We start from the raw sequence: 20,730 nt of genomic DNA, 5'->3' as shown, positions 1-20,730 counted from the left end.
AGTTTTGTTTTACATTTATACTGTGCACAGAACAATTTACATCATCAACCCCAAGCAGTTACATTAAGTTATCATATTTGAAACATATTTGAGAGAATTTAGGCAAGGTGGTAGCTAAAGTTGTCTTTGGCAGCTTCTCAGCACAGACACAGAGGTCCCTAGTATCAGCATTGCCAAGTTTAAGTTATACAGCACTGTTCAAATGTTTCAATTAGCACAAAACATAAATACAAACTGCTTATTTATTTTTAACATCTGGACAATCAAAGAGCAAATTCTAAAGCAGCAAGACCCAAAAGAAGTCTCCTCAGTAATGTTAGTAAGACTACCAAGACATCTGTTATGAAAAATGGGCAAATACACTTTTTGTATTGTCACTGGGTTAAAAGAGAAATACAACATATTAGTAAGTTTGCAGAATTTCATTAACACATTTGTGCTATCAATTTCACATCCTTACATAAAGGAGTTGACTTACCTAGTACCGTAACAGTTGTTGACGATTGTGTATTTCCAAGTGGGAATGTAACTGCCTTGCAAATATATTCTCCTGCATCAGAAAAGCTTACATTTTTTAAGATGATTGTTGCATCAGTGAGTGAATAGTTTTTAAACGACACTCTTCCTTGGTATTCTCCCTGAACAGATATTCCATATTCAGGATGATGAACAGCAATAGTCTGTGAACTTTTACCATGTATCTTCTCCCAAGAAACTTGTGTTATCGTTTCATTTACATCAATTATGCATTTCAGTGCAACCTTCTTCCCCCAAACTGCTGTCACATGTGGATCAACAATTGGTCCAGCTAAGGCACCTAAAAACAAAGCAAACATTAGTTGGTACACAAGAAGGTTATTGCCTCTAAGTCTTCACGTTAAGCCTTCTTCAGTAATTACCTTGCCTTTTTTAATTCCTACCTTCTTCTGAATAACTATATTCTAGCTGATTCACAGCAGTGTGGAAACATCACAAGAGCATGCTTTAAGCAGAAACATCAAAGCTAGGTGTAGAACAAGCATTCTTTAGAGAATACTAGCACCAATACATAACTTTCTATGAAACTGACCTGATAATTGTCTAACTGGTTTATCAACCTTTTGGAATTTAACTAGATATGAGCATTACATATATTCAGGTTTACTGTAAAAGCAGTAAACACACAAGGTGCTTTAGCAATCTGATTACTGATCCAGACCACCAAGTTTAAGTTAAATTACTACTCTCCTTTCTACTTGCAAAAAATAAGTCTCCTAATAAAGATAATTTAAGGAGAAATGCCCAAGTGAAACTTCTACCACTTATCATACCTGTACCTACGTTAAAAGCAAAGCAACAATTGATGAAACTGCAAAAAAAAGCGCCACAAACTGCTCCATCTTAACCATGACAGTCAATCAAAGAATCTGATTTTAGCTTTGGTATTCTAGTTTCCGATAAAGACATGTGCCATAATACATACAGAGTCTTTCTGTTACGCTCTAGTGTTGTATTTTCACACTTGGTCTTCCCTCAGTATTAACACAGTAAACATGCAAGTGTAGGTATAGTCAGTGTTTGCTTAAGATTCTATGTATTTCTGTTTAATACCTAAAATACTTTCCACAGTAGCAACTGCATTCTGATCTCAGCATTTTATACCACCTCTTTTCAAGAAAGGAAATCCATCAGGACAAAGCAGTTCATGAAACTACAGGTTCACAATTTCTTTCACCAAACAGATGCTCCAGCGACTTCAATCATTCATTCTCTTGGAATAAACTAACATGATGAAAAACAGTCTTAGTCCACACTGCATTTATTTTTACTGTGCTCAAGTTTTACCAGAGCATTTCAACTGCTCTGATTTTCTCTTCAGTTATCAAATCAGTACTCAAGCTGTTACTGAGAAAGTTCACCCATGCAACAAGATTCAAGTCTAAATTTTAGTAGCCCAATTTTCATAAAGATGTCATTCAACTTGAGACATAAACTGCCTTTTCAGTCAACAAGTTCCCACAAAAGAGAAACCCTGTGTTGAGGAAAACATTCTCTATATACCTTTACATACGAGTCCATTGTTGAAAGCTTTCCATTTCCCATCAACTGATTATTCAGTGTTCAAACTATAACTAAGTCAATGAAGTCACCTAAACAAGTGATTTAAAGATTCAGCTATGGGTTTCTTCAGTATAAAACTATTGACAAATGCCCATAATACGAAAACGTTAAGTTGCACAAATAAATCCAACTAAGCCAGAACTTCATACCAAGGTTGTTGGTACGTCAGTCACTAAGAAAGGCTTGGTGGGGAGGGAAACAGCCAGAAAACTTAATAAGTAAGTTTCGGATAGAGAGTACCTAACATGACTCAATCACCAGTCATGAAAGACCATTTCGTTTAGTCTCCTCATGCGTCTTGAGCTAATACATATTCTTCTGCAATGTATTTCAGAACATAAGTAACATTACAGATTGTTCTGTAAGGAGAGAAAACACACTTTTTTTCAAGAATTCATACGTCTGCAGTATTTAGTTCTACTGAATCTTAATCCATACTGAACTTTAACATAAAGATCAGCTGCATACAACTCCAACAAACTTAGAACAGAAGAGCCCTACAAGTAAACTTACCAAAAACCTACAAAAGCTGCTTGGAATTTTAGCAAGGTAGCAAACTGAATTGGAAAACCATCCTACTGCTAGTGGAACATAGAAACTATTGTATTTTTTTTCCTGACAACTCTACTTCCAATAATTAGAGGCTTTCGCTACATAAAGATGAGCGAAGTATGTTTAAAAAGTCAATATTCAACTAACATGCCGTTTTTGAAGGTGTGAAAATAAAACATTTTCTCCATCAAGGAATACTTTTAACAGCTCATTTTTGCCATGAGAACATTTTGTTCTCCCATGAATTGCAGGAATATTTTCAGAAGTCAAACTTCATTGCTGCTACTTTCAAAGTTCACAGACAAGACTGAGCAGGCCTCATATATACACACACACACACACTTACAGCTATAGAACATTCATCAGTTACTGTTCACTCACCTTCTCCAATAAAGGAAGTAGAGCCAACAGATCATGACAGCAAATTTTACATGTCTATCTCATCTTCTAACACATGCTCAGACTCCAAAGACAAAAATGAACTGGTCTAAGTTAATCATTTAACTTGAACTTACACAGAGTTTTTAAAGTTTTTAAAAATAGTTAATTGTTTAAAGTTTTAAAAATAATTTAAAGCTCAAATGAGGACAACCACATACTTCCCTTGCAATAACATCTCCTATTTTAATCTTCAGGCAGTCGTTAATATTGAACTAATTCCTTTTGATTGCTGAGCAACCAAACTAATAGTGCAAACTAGCATGTTAATTACTATGCAGATATTCGGGGCTCTCCAAGACTCAGAACTCTGAGATAGTTACTTCCATTGACATAGATAATTCCACTTGAGAGTCAGTATTTTGCTCAACGACTGTACTTGGAATAATGAGTAAGAGCTACATGTCTACTCCAAAATAAGGAGGCTTACAATGCACAAGATTCTGAAGAACAAGACACTTCAAGGCCACATTATTCATCTCCTTAACTGATCCAAGGTACTGATCCATAGCACACATTTACTGTTTTAATAAAGCCTAGCTTTCCTCCTCTTCAAATCTAATACTGAAATCTGACATTCTTAGCTTGCACTTTTATAACATGGAAATCCCTGCTTATTATCATTCTCCACATCCCCTAAGGAAACAATTTGTGTTCACTTACTAATCAATACCCTATTTTATAACTTCAAGGTAAAAAAACAGCATCACAAAGTTTTCTTAACATTTTTCTTTAGGTTTGACAAAGCCTTTACATCTCTTTTTTCCTTTTTGCTCACTTGGAAGACAGAAAAAATAGCTTATGTCTTCCTTCTCATTTCCTCTATCATGCGTCCTCTGAAAGATCATATATTCCAGCATGGCTTTGAGACATGGAATGAGGTTCTCACACAACCCACTTAATTGAAGACACTGTCAGATGACTTCTACTGGTGGGTTATAGTAATTACTTGACTATCGTATTGTGATATGGCAATCTCATTCATTTCCAAGCTTTGTAGCTAACTATCATTCAGCCTCTACAAATGTTTTGGAAGTCCTTGCTGTACCAGCCAGACTTTCCTCCTTTAATGAAACCATTCATATTACTGTTCAGATTACACAGGCAACAGATAGGACATTTACCTTGTTTTGATCAGAAAGAGATTGTCCAGTACTGCTTCATATTCAGCCTGATATTGCTATCTCCAGTACTTTTAGATGTTTCCTTTTTAGCGAAGTCCCTATGCACTAACTGATTTTTTCATCACGCAGTGGTCCAACCCATGCTGGTAATACTTCACAGCCACATCTATCAAAACACTACCTCATGTCTAAGGCTAGCAGAAGTTAAGCAGGTAGATGCTCCCCCTAGTTGATCTACTCAACAGACCTATTTTCCAATCTATTTGCAAACATGCAATAAGGCGCTCAACCTATTTCATAGGTAACACTGCTAGTTGCATGCAGACACTGACAGTCCATGTCTCGGCCTCACAAACCACAACACGTCCTCTCTATCTCTAGTTTTACCAACTTAAGAGAACTTTTTAAAAAGCAGTCATTTACTATTCATGGCTCCACATTTACTTATTAATACCATGACACTGTCCTACCTCAATTAAAAGTCTTAAGATAAAAGAATTTCAAAGCTGAAAAATGTATTATCTCAAATGAGAGTGAGGAACGGAAAGCACAAACCTCCTGTTATAATATTTTTGGTAAAACACCTTCAAGAGGAACATGATTTTAGCCCTTTGAGTTCCCTGACACACCCTACTCCCTCCCCAGTATGAGCAGCATTATCTCTGTTTTCCCACCCATCTTTCACATCACCACACAGACCAGATTTCAAATGCCCCGCACTGCAAATGCATCTCATTCCAAATTGTAATAGATATTGTTTAATTTCAGATAACCATGAAATTTCTTTTTTTTTCCAAACAGTTTTGATCAGATTTACATTGTGTTCACTAGCTGTCCAATTTCAGACCAATGCAAGAATCTTATTCAAAACAGCAAGGCATTTACCATTCACACTTAATTTGTCTGAAGAGTAAACAAAGCAAAATAAAAATCCCTAATGCTAGCAGTGAGTTTTAAAAGCCACAGATCTAGGAACTATCAAATACTGACTGTGATAATGGAAACTGTTCACTAGTTATTCATAAACTTCTCTCACTAACTGAAAAAAAATACCGAGGAAAGGTCTTGAAAATATAATGACCTTCTTAGTACAACAAAGTGCTCATGCTATGAAATGAGAGTGTAGTCTCCACACTTACAGCCTTGTTATTTGTTATAAAAATCTCAATCTGCTGTTTATTACATGTGCAACAGCCACATACAAGTTTAGTTACAAAAGCAGTCCATCTTGTTACATGCTACAGAACCACAGCCTGCTTAACAGCACACCACTGGCGAGACAGAGGGACCACACTGACACGTCCTAGCCACCTATTTCGCACTAGCTGGCAACTGCTTCCACAAGACAATAAAGCCAAACTGCAGAAGAGCAGAAAAACAAGTTTTTCCCTACATCAGCAAGTTATTCAGCTCATGGGTGTATCTGGCCTTAGCACACACTAACACTGGAAACTAAGAAGAGTTCCAATCATGAACGTAGCAGAACAAGAACGTCCCATTTTGGTGACAGCAAGTTGCTATGTCTGCAGAACTTTCCCTGCAACACTCTCAAGGTCAGGCTAAACATTGTTAGATCAGTTTAATTTTTGCTGACATCAGAAAGCTTCGACTCATTCTTCCAGCTCTCCCTCTCCTTCATGCGCACTCATATCAGGTACATAGAAGAGCCCAGCCTACAAAAACTCACTTGTTTCCTTCCTGATTTAGCCTTCTGAATTGGCTCATTCCCTGCTCAATCACAAGTGGTGATGCAACAGAAGCAACAAGAGCACAGCCGCACATTCTAGTGGCATTTTAAGATTTCTTTAACTAGAGAATCAAATCACTTAAGGACACCACAGAAAACAAGCCTGAAACCTCAACTTGAGGCTTTATAAAAATATACGCTTAAATTACTGGGAAGCAGTCACTGTGTGTCTTTTGAGTACCAGAGCACGATCAAATTACTGTGACAAAAAAAGATCAGAACCAAGGAATGGAAAAGACTACGTACAAAAGGCTTCAACACTAGCTTCCAATTAGAATTGTTAGGCAAGTACTTAGGAAAAAAACCATACTTACAAAGAGATAGTGTTATAACCTAGTGTTGTTGTCACCTAAGGATCTGCTTTATCACAATCCTTGTTTGAAGCAGAGTACCAGTCTGGGTTTGGGTTTTGGTTTGGGGGGGGGGGGAGGAAATAGGGTGGAGGAGTGGGCTGTGAACAGAAACAGGGCATGAGGTTGACTTCTATAAGCATTACGTTCACTAGACTTAGCTCAAGTTCCCCGTTTTGTACGGCGCTCGCTTTTATCAGCAAGATTGACATTTTCATCACAGAAAGCAAAGAAACAGATTAGAAAGAGCTATTTTACTCTAGTGCAATACAACGTCAAAAAAAAAAGTAGTTAAACTCAGTACTAACATAGCTTGAGCCCAACTCATACAATCATGAGTTGAAGCTTCAGAAAAAGCTCTGCACCTCTCCACTTCAAGTCAGGCATGGCTGTGACCCGCTATTCGTATTTCAATATGCCGTTTTCTTCACAAGTTAACTGGTGCTCCTGTTCTAGTTTCACTACCTCCACACAGGACAGAGTTTGTGCCCCTGCATACTGCTTCCTACCATGCTGCCCAGACCTTTAATATCAAGCAGCAGGAAACTAAACACAATCTAAGACACTAGAGGAAAGTTTAAAAAGGTTAGGCTCATGATTCAAATGGAGTTGTGAAAGATACTCTTAGAAAGCAATTTTTATAAGGTTAAAGCTTTAAATCTATCTACTCACCAAGAATGTTTACAAAGTCCCATTAACATTAAAACTTCATCTGGAATTTCAAATCATATTAGCATCACTGTTTTACACCCTCTCACATTATAATCTCCTATGTATATTAACATACAGCAAATAAGCTATATGAGCAAATAAAGACATTGGTGTTTATCCTGATGCTAAGCATTCAGATGTTTACAAGACATGTTTAACTAATAAGTGAGGCAAGCTATGAAGCAGCTGGGCCTTCTTCTGCAATGAACATTCCAATGTCTGTTTAACTAGACAGGCCTTCCAATCCCACCCCCTTTAAAAGGAAGCAAGCAAGACAATGAGACTCTCCTTCCAACAAATGGGTCAGGCTCAAACGCAGGACTGGAGAACATCTCATCCTTAGTACCACTCCCTCAAAGAAGTAGTAGTAAGATTAAACAAGTAGTTTAAAAGTTACCCACAAAAATATATAACACTTCCTCTCCCTAAACACCACAAAATGCTTCCCATTCCCTTTTATATAAATATAAATGCCTATGTATCAGAGCAATAGGTAGAAATACACTAAAAGAAAAGAGATCAAAAAACCAGTTACTCATAACTCAAACCTTCCATTGGAAAGTTTCTTAAAGAGTTCACGATGATCTTCAAAACCTTTTGAAACACAAAATATGAGTGAATAGTTCTGACAAACTGACCTAGAAAAAAAAGTTAAAGTCCTCGTATGTGACATCCTGTTCAGACACATAATCAAAATATCTAACAGATATATATGGGAAGTCAAAAGGGTCATTGCGCTTCTGTATCTTGGCGAGGCTGCCAACTAACTGCATGTATACAGAAAAACAAGTGAAGTTATACATAACAAATCTTTCCCAGTCAGCCTGAAAAAAGCTTCAAGTTCTACTGGGTCCAAATAAGAACAGCAGTCAGCAGAAACAAGCGTTAAGTAATAGATACAGGATGTTAAGTAACCAGTTAGAGCAAAGACTGTTCTTCAAGTTACGGCAATTATAAGTATATGGTGATTAAGTTTCAAGAATTACAAGTGCCACTGTAGAATATGCTAATATAGAAGTAAACTCTGCTCTAGCCAACACAAGTAAGGCTCGACCTGGAGTTGTTCAGCCTGAACATGATACTTCAGATGTTAGCCTCCTAGAGAGTCTGAAAGCAAACAAAGTGTGCTCAAGGGCCTAGAAAAGATGACCTACAAGGAAGGACTGGAAGAACTGATCGTTGTTCTCAAAGGAGGCAACCCAGGAAAGGTCCTGAAGTACTTACATTCCAAAAAGAGAATGCTGGCACTGCCAAGTATGCCTGCGGAGGTTCGGAAGAAGATCAAACTGAAGCAACAACAAAAAAACCCACCAAAAAGCAAGCAACAACAAAACCCACTGAAATCAAGAAAACCTTTGATGCTACCCAAAGTGAATTGCTCAAATGAACACCATGGCCAAAATGTTAAACCTCCAAGACCTTTAAGAAAAGTTTGATGTTTACTTGTTAAAAAACAACAAACACCTAAGCTAACCTAAGCTGATCCTACACTGGGATACAAACATGATATATTGTTCAAGGATTTTGCCAGCCTAGTTACTCTAAAAAGTATTCACAGACATTTTTACTTAAGTAATAATCTGGTCTTCCTTCAGACTCTGGTTAGCCTATATGACACACATGCTGATGGACTCAATTACAAGCTCTCCTTTCAGGAGCTTTTTTGCAAGAATCCATTCCATACACCTCACTTGCTCTCTCATAACCATTTGGTTCACCCAGACCTCACTACCCTGAGAAGATTTCAGACTACATGGCTTTTAGAAGTTCTCCTGTCCAGTCCTCTTACTAGCAACCTGCTGATTCAGATTTTTTCCACCTGTGTTTCAAGACTATCTTCACTTGCTTTGCAAATCAAGGAACTAACAGTTATGTATGAAGGAATTACCAAAAACAGAAAGAAGAAATTAACTCAGAAAACATTTAGGATAGCAAATTCTCTTGATTTTTAATGCCCAGTTAGTAGCACTTCAAAAAAAAATTATGAAACTGAAAGTTCTGTGTTCAAGAGCACCAGTACTTTTGATAGCACATACTTACAAAGACAGAGCACTTCCAACTACTTTTTTCATCCTCAGGCCTACTGTATTTGGGGTTTAGCTTGAATGTTATATTCAAGCTGTTCAATTAGATAGCTGTTTTCTCACCAAATGTTTTTCACCATTTGCTTCTTCTATTTGTATCCTTTCCAGTTACTCTTGTCAGTAAAGGTTTTCAGAAGGACAACCAGCTCACAGCAGGTTATCAGTCTTCTCTATCACTTATTTCTTGTATTCTGATCCACAAGCAGATATTCAACTTTTGCCATGTATTTTTTAAAAAGCTTTTAACTCTTCCAAGTTATATATATGAATCCACAGGAAGTATCTATTTGCATCAGTTTTGTCCTCAACTGAATCACTGTAACTTACTCAAATCACTTAGACTGGCTGTTATTCTCAACCACAAGTAAGACTTGAAGAAATGACAGCCTGCAGCTTTGAGAAAAGTAACTCATTCTGAGTAGGCTCATTAGTAACTTGTGTTATAATCTGACGTTTAGACATAAGTTTAGTGTTGCTTGCTTAAAGTTTATTTTAAAAGCTCCATTTCTTCATTTATTTGCAGGACTGTGAATTCAAGGCAATGACACAAATTCCACTCAGGGGATAGAGTAACACCTAATCACCTGTAGTCACCTAGTGCTTCAGCTCTTGTGCCTTCCATAAATCAAGCACACAGAGCTTCATTTGCCTTTACGTCACCCCATCACTTACTACCAGCTGCCTTTCACAATACACAGAGACAATTACGTACACTACACAAAACCCACCACTTTCTGGACATCACTTAAAGGGTTTCAATTCTAGTATGCTTTTCAGAGCTAACTCTAGAAGTTCCAAAACTGGCATTACTATGCTTTAAGTTCAAAGCAGATGCCAACATAGTATCATGACAGAGGACATGCTTCAAAACAGTACACAGCCTAGTTCATACCTTGTATGCGCAGCTGCCTTAATGCAAGACCTCTGGCAAAAGGTAGTTGTCTTTCCACTTAAGAGTGTAAAACTGAGAAGACAAAACAGCTTCCAGTCCACAGTCCAAATTTCAGACATAAGCATGAGACATTCAAGCTGCTCTAAGTCACCATTATTCCACCACATTCAGAACTGTAGCTGTGCCAGTGAAGGACAATCCAGTGGAGACAAGGCTTACTGTAGGGTTTTCCTACAAGTGAGAACAGCACTTAAATCAAAGACACACCCAACTTGAGCAGCACTGCCTATACAGTTGACTGTATAGATGAAAAGAAAGCACAAGACTGACATTTGACTACAGAAAAAAACGTGTAACCTAAACATTTTATATGAATTATTATAGACTGGGGTGGGGGGTAGGTTAATCACCTCTGTAGCCTCACCTTTCAATAAGTCTTAGATAAAAGGGTAGATACTTTGATCAAGATGGCAGTTCTAGATTGAGATTCCTTCCCTGCACTCCACATACTTCCATCACCTGGAAACCTGACAGAATAGCTTGTCATAGTAAGGATTTGTGCTTCTACCAAGGAAAAAATTACTAAGTCACATGCAGAAATATTGGCAATAACATGCTGGGGGCAGGGGGGGAGGGGAGGGCAGAACATGGTTTGTCAATGCAAACATTTACCCCTAATACTTTCAGTTGTCCCAAGCCTGATCTGACCTGTCAGCTTAACCCTCACTTGATTTCTAAGTACTAATCCATCTGCTATTGACTTCACAAGTTTTCTCCATCCACAGCATCCTATGGCAAGGAGTGCCAGCAATCTTGCCACCAGTTCTAAAAACACCTTCTTGGCTTTCAAACTTGCCTCCTTTTAGATTCATTTGATGAGCACCTACTTCTTGCACTGTAAGAGTTAATCTGTATGCACATTGTTGACATCACTCACGCTTTCACAAATCCCACCCTATTCCTCCCTCTCTTTGCCTTCTCCCAAGGAATCACGTCTTTTCTCAACTCAGTCTTAGCCAACTTCACTTAGAAGCCTGCTTTCATACCTTTGATGCTTGCTGCCCTCCTCTGAAACTACTCCAAACCTAGTGTTTTTGGGTGTTTTGTTTGCTTTTAAGATCAAGGAACCAAAACTGAACAAAGTATCTGAAGAACAGGCGAGCAATTTACATGTTAGCACAGTATGTTCTGGTTTGTTCTTTTATTCCAACACTTGATTTGCCCTCCACACCCTTTTAAACATAACATCGAAAATCATCAGTTCACAGAACTGACCATCACATACCCAAAGCTTTGTTTCCAAGTATACTAATAACCAGCTCAAAAGCAATAATCTAAGTTTACTCCTCCCCTCCACAAAGGAGGCCTCATGACCATCACTGAATATTTATCTACATATTAGCTTGTTTCATTGTTCAATCACTCAGTTTCATAAGGTCCTCCATAACTCTAACTCATCTTCATTCCAACTCCCTATCAGCAACAAGTAGTTATGTTTAATTAGGGCATCTCATACGCCAGGAAATGCGATCAGCAAGATCCTACTACCCTCCAGAATCACCCAGAATTCATGCTGGAGGCTGTAGTTATCTCCAGAAAAAGGTCCTAACAAGACCACAGTGACTTCTAACTCAAAGTTTGGTCAGATAAATCTCCTCCCACACTTCCTTCCAGACTCCAACCTTCTCTACTCCTTATTTGGAAAAGCAATTCAATGCTATTTAATGTTATCAATACCTGCCAGCTTTTTTTTTTTTTTTGAGAGGAAGAAAAAAGTTGGGGGTGGGGGATCAGGCATTAAATATCACAAAAGGTTGAAGAGTTATTGTTGTTCACTCCTGCTTCATTTCAAAAATCTGGGAGTTATCAATGACATAGCAGCATAGCCTCTTCCACCTAGCCATAAACTTGCAGAAACGTGGGTTGGTACTCCAGGAGTCATACACTAAGTCCTGCAAACAAACTCCCTTCGAAACAAACCCTTACATGGTTGTTGTTTCAGCACTACCATATAGCAAACTTGCCATTACATAGAATAACAGAAATACAAGGCAACTGCAATCAGAATCAAAAAATGCAATACAAAGTGATCAGTTTAAGATTTTTGTCATTGTTTGCCATCTTTCACTGTAACGTAGAAAGCCTTATTCTGCTACACCGCAATAGATACATACACTGCCATACTAATCGTAAGCGTAACTGCAATGTGTAACTTGCTAGATTACCTAAAAAGCCCATGTATACCCCAGAGTACAACATTAGCAGCAAGACATCGTTCACTTGGTCATTCTGACTCCATCTGTCATACCCAGGCATTCAAAATGCTCAAGTCCCAGGAATCACTATTCATCAGTACCAGGTCATAGACAAAATTCATTCACAGAAAGCCTGTGATGTCTCCAAAGTGTTCAACAGGTAATCCGACACAGGTAACAAGCTATATTCATCACTTCCAGCCAAGACACCTACCAATTACCACAAATGCAATTGAACTTGTAGGTATAGGTTTCTTAATAATGCATTTCTCATTGGCAAAGGCAAACAAGCTCTAATGCTGATCGAGAGAAAAATAGTTTCACACAATTAAGAGACGAGGGACTTCTAGAGGCCACCTAGTCCTGCTCAAAGTAGGTCCAGTTATACATCAGACTGCTTGGTAGTCTGATACATAATAATCAGAGAAGTCTGATATGGGGACTTGTCGAGTCAAGTTTTGTATACCACCAAAGAATGAGACCAAGAACCACCCCCAGTCACTGACTTCTCAAAAGTGACAGAACATGACATCAGCCAATGTGCACAGCACTCTCAGAAGCATCCTTTTTGGCCCATGGCCTTGAACATGTCCAATGGCTTAAGTAATCTCAAACTGAATTTTTCTCTGCAGTGAGTAATGCTACATCCCACAGATCCTGCTACTAGATTCAAGTAACTGGGAAGCCAGAGGGCAGGCCTTAACAGTGAAAAACAAAGCAAACAAGATATTGTACATCTTGGCATTTTCCATGTTCTTCCTCCCTAGGTTCCCTGCCTCACTGAGCAGCAAGCATTCTTTTTCTTTAGTTTTTCTTTTGCTGACAGTGTAGTTACAGCAGCCTTTTCCATCACCTTTAACACCCCTTCCTTGTTCCATCTGCAGCTGAGCTTGAGCTTTCCCAGCTCTATACCTACGCTCTCAGATACTATCTCTATGTTCCTCCTGCTTCAACCTTCTGTGGAATTGCTTTGTACATTTGAGGATCCGTGAGGAATTCCTGTTCTTCCATGTCGGCCTTCTGCCAGACCTGTTGGACTTCCTGCACATTGCAGGGGACATGTACTGTAGTTTGAAGAGGTTTCCCTCGAAGATCAGTCAGCTCTCCTCTGCCCATTCAGCTACCAGAGCAGCTTGCCCACGTAAACATTACAAGCAGATCCCCAAATAAGGTGAAATCTTTTCTTCTATAGTCGGGGTTATGTTTCTACTATGAGTCCTGACCACTTCACTCAGTATTTCAAAGTCGAGTCTCAAAGCTACCTCAGCCAACAATACCATTGACTGTTACATCTTCAACCTGTTCTTCATTTATGCTTAAGAGATCAAGTAGACAATCTTCCCTAGTCAGCCCATGATCACCTGCATCAACCAATTGTCTTTAATATACCCTAGATATCTTCTAGATGGTTTGTGTCCGGTCCTATTGCTCTTTCAGCTGATGCCAGAGTGGCTGAAATCTCCCATAAATACCACAGTCTGCAATCATGAGGCTTCTTCTTCCAGGTGCCTAAAGAAGGCTTCATCTACTTTTTCATCACACCAGCAGTACCAGACACTTAATAGTGTCACCTATTTTGGTCTAGCCTCTTAACACTACCCATAAGCTTTTAACTGGCTTGTCACCTGCTCAAGGGCAAAGCTCCATGCCTTCTATCCATTCTTCTATATAGCACTACCTTTCTCACCTTCTCAGTTTGCCTTTCCTGAAAAGCAGGAATGCAGTTAATTGCACTACTCCAGTCACGCAAGCTATCCCACGACATCACCAGAACCCCAATGCGGTCTTAAGTCTGCAGCTATGCACAGTCCTCGTTTGTGCTGCCTTTGCAACGGGACAGCAAAAAAACCCCTCTCCCACCATGTCCCCTCAGACACTTAGACACTTCTTCATTGTCCTCATTATGAGGACATCCCACCATACCTAGTTTAAAGCCCTCCTCACATGTTAACAGTACTATTGGAAAAGAAACTCCCATCTTACTTTGTCAGGTAGACCCTGACTCTGGCTCAGCAGTTCTTGTTGCTCAAGAATAGCTCAGTGGTCAGAGAAGTCAAAAGTCCTACCTTCAACAGCAGCTAGATGCTTTTACTCCTACCCAAGTCCTTCTCCCTCACTGGGATATGCACCCAGGTTGTGGGCTCTGCACTCATGTTCTTCACCTTTGACCTCAGAGTTCTTTAGTCTCTCTTGATAACCTTCAGGGTTACCCGTCAGAATCACTGGTGACTGTATAGATATATGCAAAACATTGTAGTCAAAAGACCATACTTAGTCTGTCCATATCATCCTGGATCCAATGACCCTGAAAGGGGAAAGACCTCAAGACATCAAATCCGGTCAGCAGACAGGGTGCCTCCAAACATCACAGGAAACTCTCTGATAATAATATTGTTCCTTTGCAACAATACTAGGTCGTTCACACAAAACACGAGAACCATTAATATGCACAGAACTAGCTACAAACATATGACAAAACCACTAAGCAGTAGTAGTGCCCTCTGTCTGATAATTAGACATGCTAAGACTACAATTTTAGGTACTCCCTCAGCAGTAGAAATACCAGCTAGCAGCTAGTAAGTTAATAAGCTTTCTTAAAGAGAAAAAAAAAAAGCCCTGTCACAACATCTCAGTTGATACCTTTTTTGAAAGGCCGTCAAGATGCCACTATGCTCATAGGCCTAGCAGCTACTGCTGAATGCATGACATATGGTATTAGCAAATCAAAATTTGATCCTGCATCTTACCAAAAGCAATAGCTGCCTGAGGCATCTTCATAAGCAAGTCTTTCTGCCATTAGAGCAAAATATTACATAAAGGTCCAGAATTTAAAAAAACAAAACTGTTTTCCTTTCTCAGTTTTGTCTGAGGTTTCAGTGCCTAGCAAAGTTATAAACACACACTGCAACTACGGGAATCCTACAGCAGGTATCTTCAAGACAGTAACAGTGTACTGAAGTAGTTGGGCTGGATAGTAACTGCTTAAGTCTTTGTGACCATGAATTAATACCTGATCCTTCAGGCATTTCCCAGTATTTACACCAGCAAGCTGCAGTGGTCAGCCAGAATCTACATATTAACTCTAAGACTGCACAGCACACTTCTTGGAATGACAGTCAACTCAGCTGGCTACAAGAAGCAATAAAGATATAAAACAAGAATTAGTCTATTTCCATGCCTGTATTTATAGGCATGTGCAATACTATAGCAGTACTTTATGATTTTCTTATACAATAACTTAACTTCGCATACCTACGTACTTTCAGTTCTTCCCATGCTACACTGCACTTCTCTGACTCCACTTTTCCACACATGATCAACAATAGGTTAAAACTTCGCCTTCATCTATGGACTCAGAAACAATTAAGCATCAATTTCTGGATTTCACAATTACTGTTTAACTTCCTTATGTTCAAACAGAAGATCTAATAAAGAGTGATCCTGTTTAACTTGAGTTTCCTAGAACTAAGCCATATTTTACCTACCCAAAAAAGTACGTGTAGGAGGGAGAAGCATTTCTGTAACTGCTCAGTCAATAATGGCCAAAAAAGTCTAAGTTAAGAGTACACAGATGACTCTCCTTTGTCTTAGGCAAGTAACTTCATTCAGTATAAACACAAGATACTTCAACAACTTAAAAAAAAAAACAAAACAGATACCACTAGAAATGCTGGCTGGTATTGACAAGCCAGAATTATGGCCATTTAAAGGCGTGCCATATTGAAACAAGGACAAGTGCAGAGTTCTGCACCTGGGGAGGAACAACCCCATGCACCAGCACAGGTTAGGGGTTGACCTAGTGGAAAACAGCTCCATGGAGAAGGACCTTGGAGTCCTGGTAGACAGTAAGTTATCCATGGGACAGCAATGTGCCCTGGTGGTCAAGAGGGCCAACGGTACCCTGGGGTGCATTAAGAAGAGTGTGACCAGCAGGTCGAGAGAGGTTATCCTCCCGCTCTACTCCACACTGGTGAGGCCTCATCTGGAGTATTGTGTCCAGTTCTGGGCTCCCCAGTTCAAGAGAGATGGGGAACTTTTGGAGAGAGTCCAGTGGAGGGCTATGAGGATGATTAAGGGATTGGAACATCTCTCATATGAGGAAAGGCTGAGAGACCTGGGGCTGTTCAGTCTGGAGAAGAGGAGGCTGAGAGAGGACCTTATCAATGCCTATAAATATCTGAAGGGTGGCTGTCAGGAGGATGGAGCCAGTCTTTTCAGTAGCGCCCAGTGATACAAGAATGGGTAATGGGCACAAACTGCAGCACAGGAAGTTCCACCTTAGCATGAGGAAAAACGTCTTCACTGTGAGGGTGACGGAGCACTGGAACAGGCAGCTCAGAGAGGTTGTGGAGCCTCCTTCTCTGGAAACCTTCAAAACCTGACTGGACGCGTTCCTGTGCAACCTGCCCTAGGTGATCCTGCCTCAGCAGTGTTGGACCAGATGATCTTCAGAGGTCCCTTCCAACCCTTACCATTCTGTGAAATGCAGTGTTTATGAAATTCTTATTTAACTTCATCAAGAATGAAGTTTTAAGCACTGACATCATCTCCTGACTTAGGGCAACTTAAAAATAACTACAGAGGGCATTTCAGCCATCATGGAGGCAAGACCACCAATGGAAAAACACTGTTACATTAACATGTTTAATTGTCTTTAATAGGATATTGCTTTTACAGAGGAAGATTAAAGCAAAAATTTAAGCCAAGCAGAAACAGACATTGCTCCAACTTTAAATGGAGAAAGGAACACGGCACACTCAAGACTGCCTGCTGCATTTGCTGCTGTGAATGGACACAATCACAGAATCACTAAGGTTGGAAAGGACCTTCAAGATCATCAAGTCCAACCATTAATCCAGCGCCACCATGTCCCCTAAACCATGTCCTGAAGTGCCACATCCACATGTTTCTTGAACATTTCCAGAGATGGCAACTTCACCACCTCCCTGGGCAGCCTGTTCCAATGCTTGACCACCCTCTCAGTGAAGAAATTTTTCCTAATGTCCAATCTAAACCTCCCCTGGCGCAACATGAGGCCATTTCCTCTCGTCCTATCACTAGTTACTTGGGAGAAGAGACCAACACCCCTGTCGCCACAACTCGCTTTCAGGTAGTTGTAGAGAGCAATAAGGTCTCCCCTCAGCCTCCTCTTCTCCAAACTAAACAACCCCAGTTCCCTCAGCTGCTCCCCGTAAGACTTGTGCTCCAGACCCCTCACCAGCTTCGTTGCCCTTCTCTGGACACCCTCCAGCACCTCAACATCCTTCTTGTAGTGAGGGGCCCAAAACTGACCACAGTATTCAAGGTGCGGCCTCACCAGTGCCGAGTACAGGGGCACAATCACTTCCCTACTCCTGCTGGCCACACTATTCCTGATACAGGCCAGGACGCTGTTGGCTTTCTTGGCCACCTGGGCACACTGCCGGCTCATGTTCAGCCGGCTGTCAACCAGCACCCCCAGGTCCTTTTCTGCCAGGCAGCTCTCCAGCCACTCCTCCCCAAGCCTCTAGCATGGCATGGGGTTGTTGTGGCTGAAGTGCAGGACCCTGCACTTGGCCTTATTAAACCTCATACAGTTGACCTCTGCCCATCGATCCAGCCAGTCCACATCCCTCTGCAGAGCCCTCCTACCCTCCAGCAGATCAACACTCCCACCCAACATGATGTCATCTGCAAACTTACTGAGGGAGCACTCGATCCCCTCATCCAGATCATCGATAAAGATATTGAACAAGACTGGCCCCAGAACTGAGCCCTGGGGAACACCGCTTGTGACCGGCCGCCAGCTGGATTTAACACCATTCATCACGACTCTCTGGGCTCAGCCATCCAGCCAGTTCCTCACCCAGTGAAGAGTAAACCCGTCCAAGCCATGAGCTGCCAATTTCTCCAGCAGAATGCTGTGGGAGATGCTGTCAAAGGCTTCACTGAAGTCCAGGTAGACAACATCCACAGCCTTTCCCTCATCCACTAGGCGGGTCACCTGGTCATAGAAGGAGTTTGGGTTGGTCAAGCAGGACCTGCCTTTCATGAAGCCATGCTGGCTGGGCCTGATCCCTTGGTTGTCCTGCACATGCCACTCTTGAGAGTGAGCACTCTGAAGACGAACCACTCCATGATCTTCCCCGGTATGGAGATCACGCTGACAGCCCTGTAGTTCCCCGGATCCTCCTCCTGGCCTTTCTTGTAGATGGGCGTCACATTGGCAAGCCTCCAGTCTTCTGTGACCTCCCCTGTGAACCAGGACTGCTGAGAAATGATGGAGAGTGGCTTGGCAAGCTCCTCTGCCAGCTCCCTCAGTACTCTCGGGTGGATCCCATCCGGCCCCATAGACTTGTGAGTGTCCAGGTGGTTTAGCATGTCCGTTAACTGCTTCCTCCTGGATTATGGGCAGGTTACTGACCTCTCCATCCCCCTCTTCCAGTTCAGGGGGCTGAATACCCTGTGGATACCTGGACTGGCTATTAAAGACTGAGGCAAAGAAGGCATTAAGTACCTCAACCTTGTCCTCGTCCTTGGAGACAATGTTCCCTGCCATATCCAGTAAGGGATGGAGATTCTCCTTGCCTCTCTTTTTGTTGTTAATGTATTTGTAGAAGCATTTTTTATTATCCTTAACAACTGTGACCAGACTGAGCTCTAGCTGGGCTTCTGCCTTTCTAATGTTGTCCCTGCTTGACCTAATGAGATCCTTGTACTCTTCGTGAGTTGCCTGCCCCTTCTTCCAGAGGTGATAAACTCTCCTCTTTTCCCTGAGTCCCAGCAAAATCTCTCTGTTCAGCCAGGCCGGTCGCCTCCCCTGCCAGCTCTTCTTACGGCACATGGGAACCGCCTGCTCCCGCGCCTTTAAGATTTCCTTCTTGAAGACTGTCCAGCCTTCCTGGACCCCTCTGTCCTTCAGGACTGTCTCCCAAAGGACTTTCTCAACCAGTGACCTGAACAGGCCGAAGTCTGTCCTCTGGAAGTCCATGGTAGGAGTTTTGCTGACCCCTCTCCTTACTTCCCTCACAATTGAGAATTCTATCATCTCATTGTCGCTAAGCCCAAGAGGGTCTCCAACCACCACATCTCTCACCAGTCCTTCTCTGTTTGTAAACAGCAGGTCCAGCAAGGCACCTCCCCTGGTGGGCTCACTCACCAGCTGCGTCAGGAAGTTATCCTCCACACATTCCAGAAACCTCCTAGACTCTTTCCTCTCTGCCATGTTATACTTCCAGCAGATGTCCGGTAGATTTAAGTCCCCCGCAAGAACAAGGACCAGCAAATGAGAGACTTCTGCCTGTCGCTTACAGAATGTCTTATCTGTCTCTTAGTCCTGGTTGGGTGGTCTGTAACAGACTCCCAGCAAGATATCTGCCTCATTGGCCTTCCCCCTCATCCTTGCCCATAAGCACTTTTCCTTACAGAAAGCTCAGGGATATGCTAGCAAAAAAATCTGTACAAGTAAAAACTCTGAATTTCTTAAAGTAAGAATCCAGTTATCAGGATTTTGGGGGTTTGGTTTTTGGGTTTTGTTTTTTTTCATTAAATTAATTTTAAGGACAGACCTCAAATTCTGCTAAGCATAAAGCAACAGTTGTAAGCATTCAGCATTCCCTGCCCCCACAACTGTACCTCCTACACCGAAATTAGAAAACCATTAAAAAGTGGTAAAGAACACCACGACATGTGCGATGTCACAGATGAAAGAACAAGACCTTCAATCCCTAGGAAAGCCCCTATTCCCTTAAGTAAGCCACTCCTCCACCTTTTGTACATTCTCTTCCCACTAAACTCCTACTCTAGTGAAGGGCTGAGGTCTGCAGGAGAAGAGAGGTTGTACTTTGCACTGCATAAAATAAACAGTCTCCTAAGTTCAGGAAGGCAGCTAAACATTAACTTCACATTTTCAATTACTTGTAAAGTTTTAATGTTACCTGTCAATATTTAACAACTGCAGCCATATTATGAAATAGAAAATGAACATATTTTGTCAGGAGCAGTAAATCATAAAATACAATGCCTATATCTCAGCTGTCCACAATAAGATCCGATGAGTTACCAGTTACATTACTAAGTTATGCAGATGCCTGCTGCCGCCTGCATTGCTGACACTGCTGGCTGGTGTTTTTTTTTTTTTTAGCTCTTAAAGCCACCCTCTACTGCAAGCTATTCCAACAAGTTAACCCTTTCGGTCCAGGAACTGCATCAGGACTATAAGCCTTGGTAACAAACAGCCAAGTATATTAATTCTGTATATTAGCTGTTTTATTTACTGCCAAACTACATTTTCAGTATATGTCACACTGCTACTCAGCTCTGTGCTGTAAGGGACTGGTTTTACTGGCTACTTAGTGAAGTAACAGAAGACATGCCAGGCAAGTCTCTCTTTAAGTGATTCTTTAAAACCCATTACTTGTATTAGGAGTTAACAACGGGATCCAGTTTTAAAGGAAGCTTTTAGCAGTCAAATTCCTTTACAGGAAAATCTTATTTCA

At 40.9% G+C, this 20,730-nt stretch overlaps 1 protein-coding gene across 1 annotated transcript in view; it reads right to left on the bottom strand.

The window, feature by feature from the left end:
• The window catches only part of NECTIN3 (nectin cell adhesion molecule 3), a gene marked incomplete at both ends in the record, with an annotated part of 103,651 nt that overhangs the window by 72,663 nt on the left and 10,258 nt on the right, over positions 1 to 20,730 (bottom strand). The window contains one exon of the mRNA XM_082007226.1: positions 479 to 817. Within this exon, the coding sequence (XP_081863352.1) occupies positions 479 to 817 (339 nt within the window). The remainder of the gene's footprint in view (positions 1 to 478; positions 818 to 20,730) is intronic.

Source organism: Phaethon aethereus (assembly GCF_964289735.1).
Source record: "Phaethon aethereus genome assembly, chromosome: 1".
In the NCBI taxonomy this organism is placed as follows: domain Eukaryota; kingdom Metazoa; phylum Chordata; class Aves; order Phaethontiformes; family Phaethontidae; genus Phaethon; species Phaethon aethereus.
This window is presented reverse-complemented; position numbering and strand designations above follow the sequence as displayed.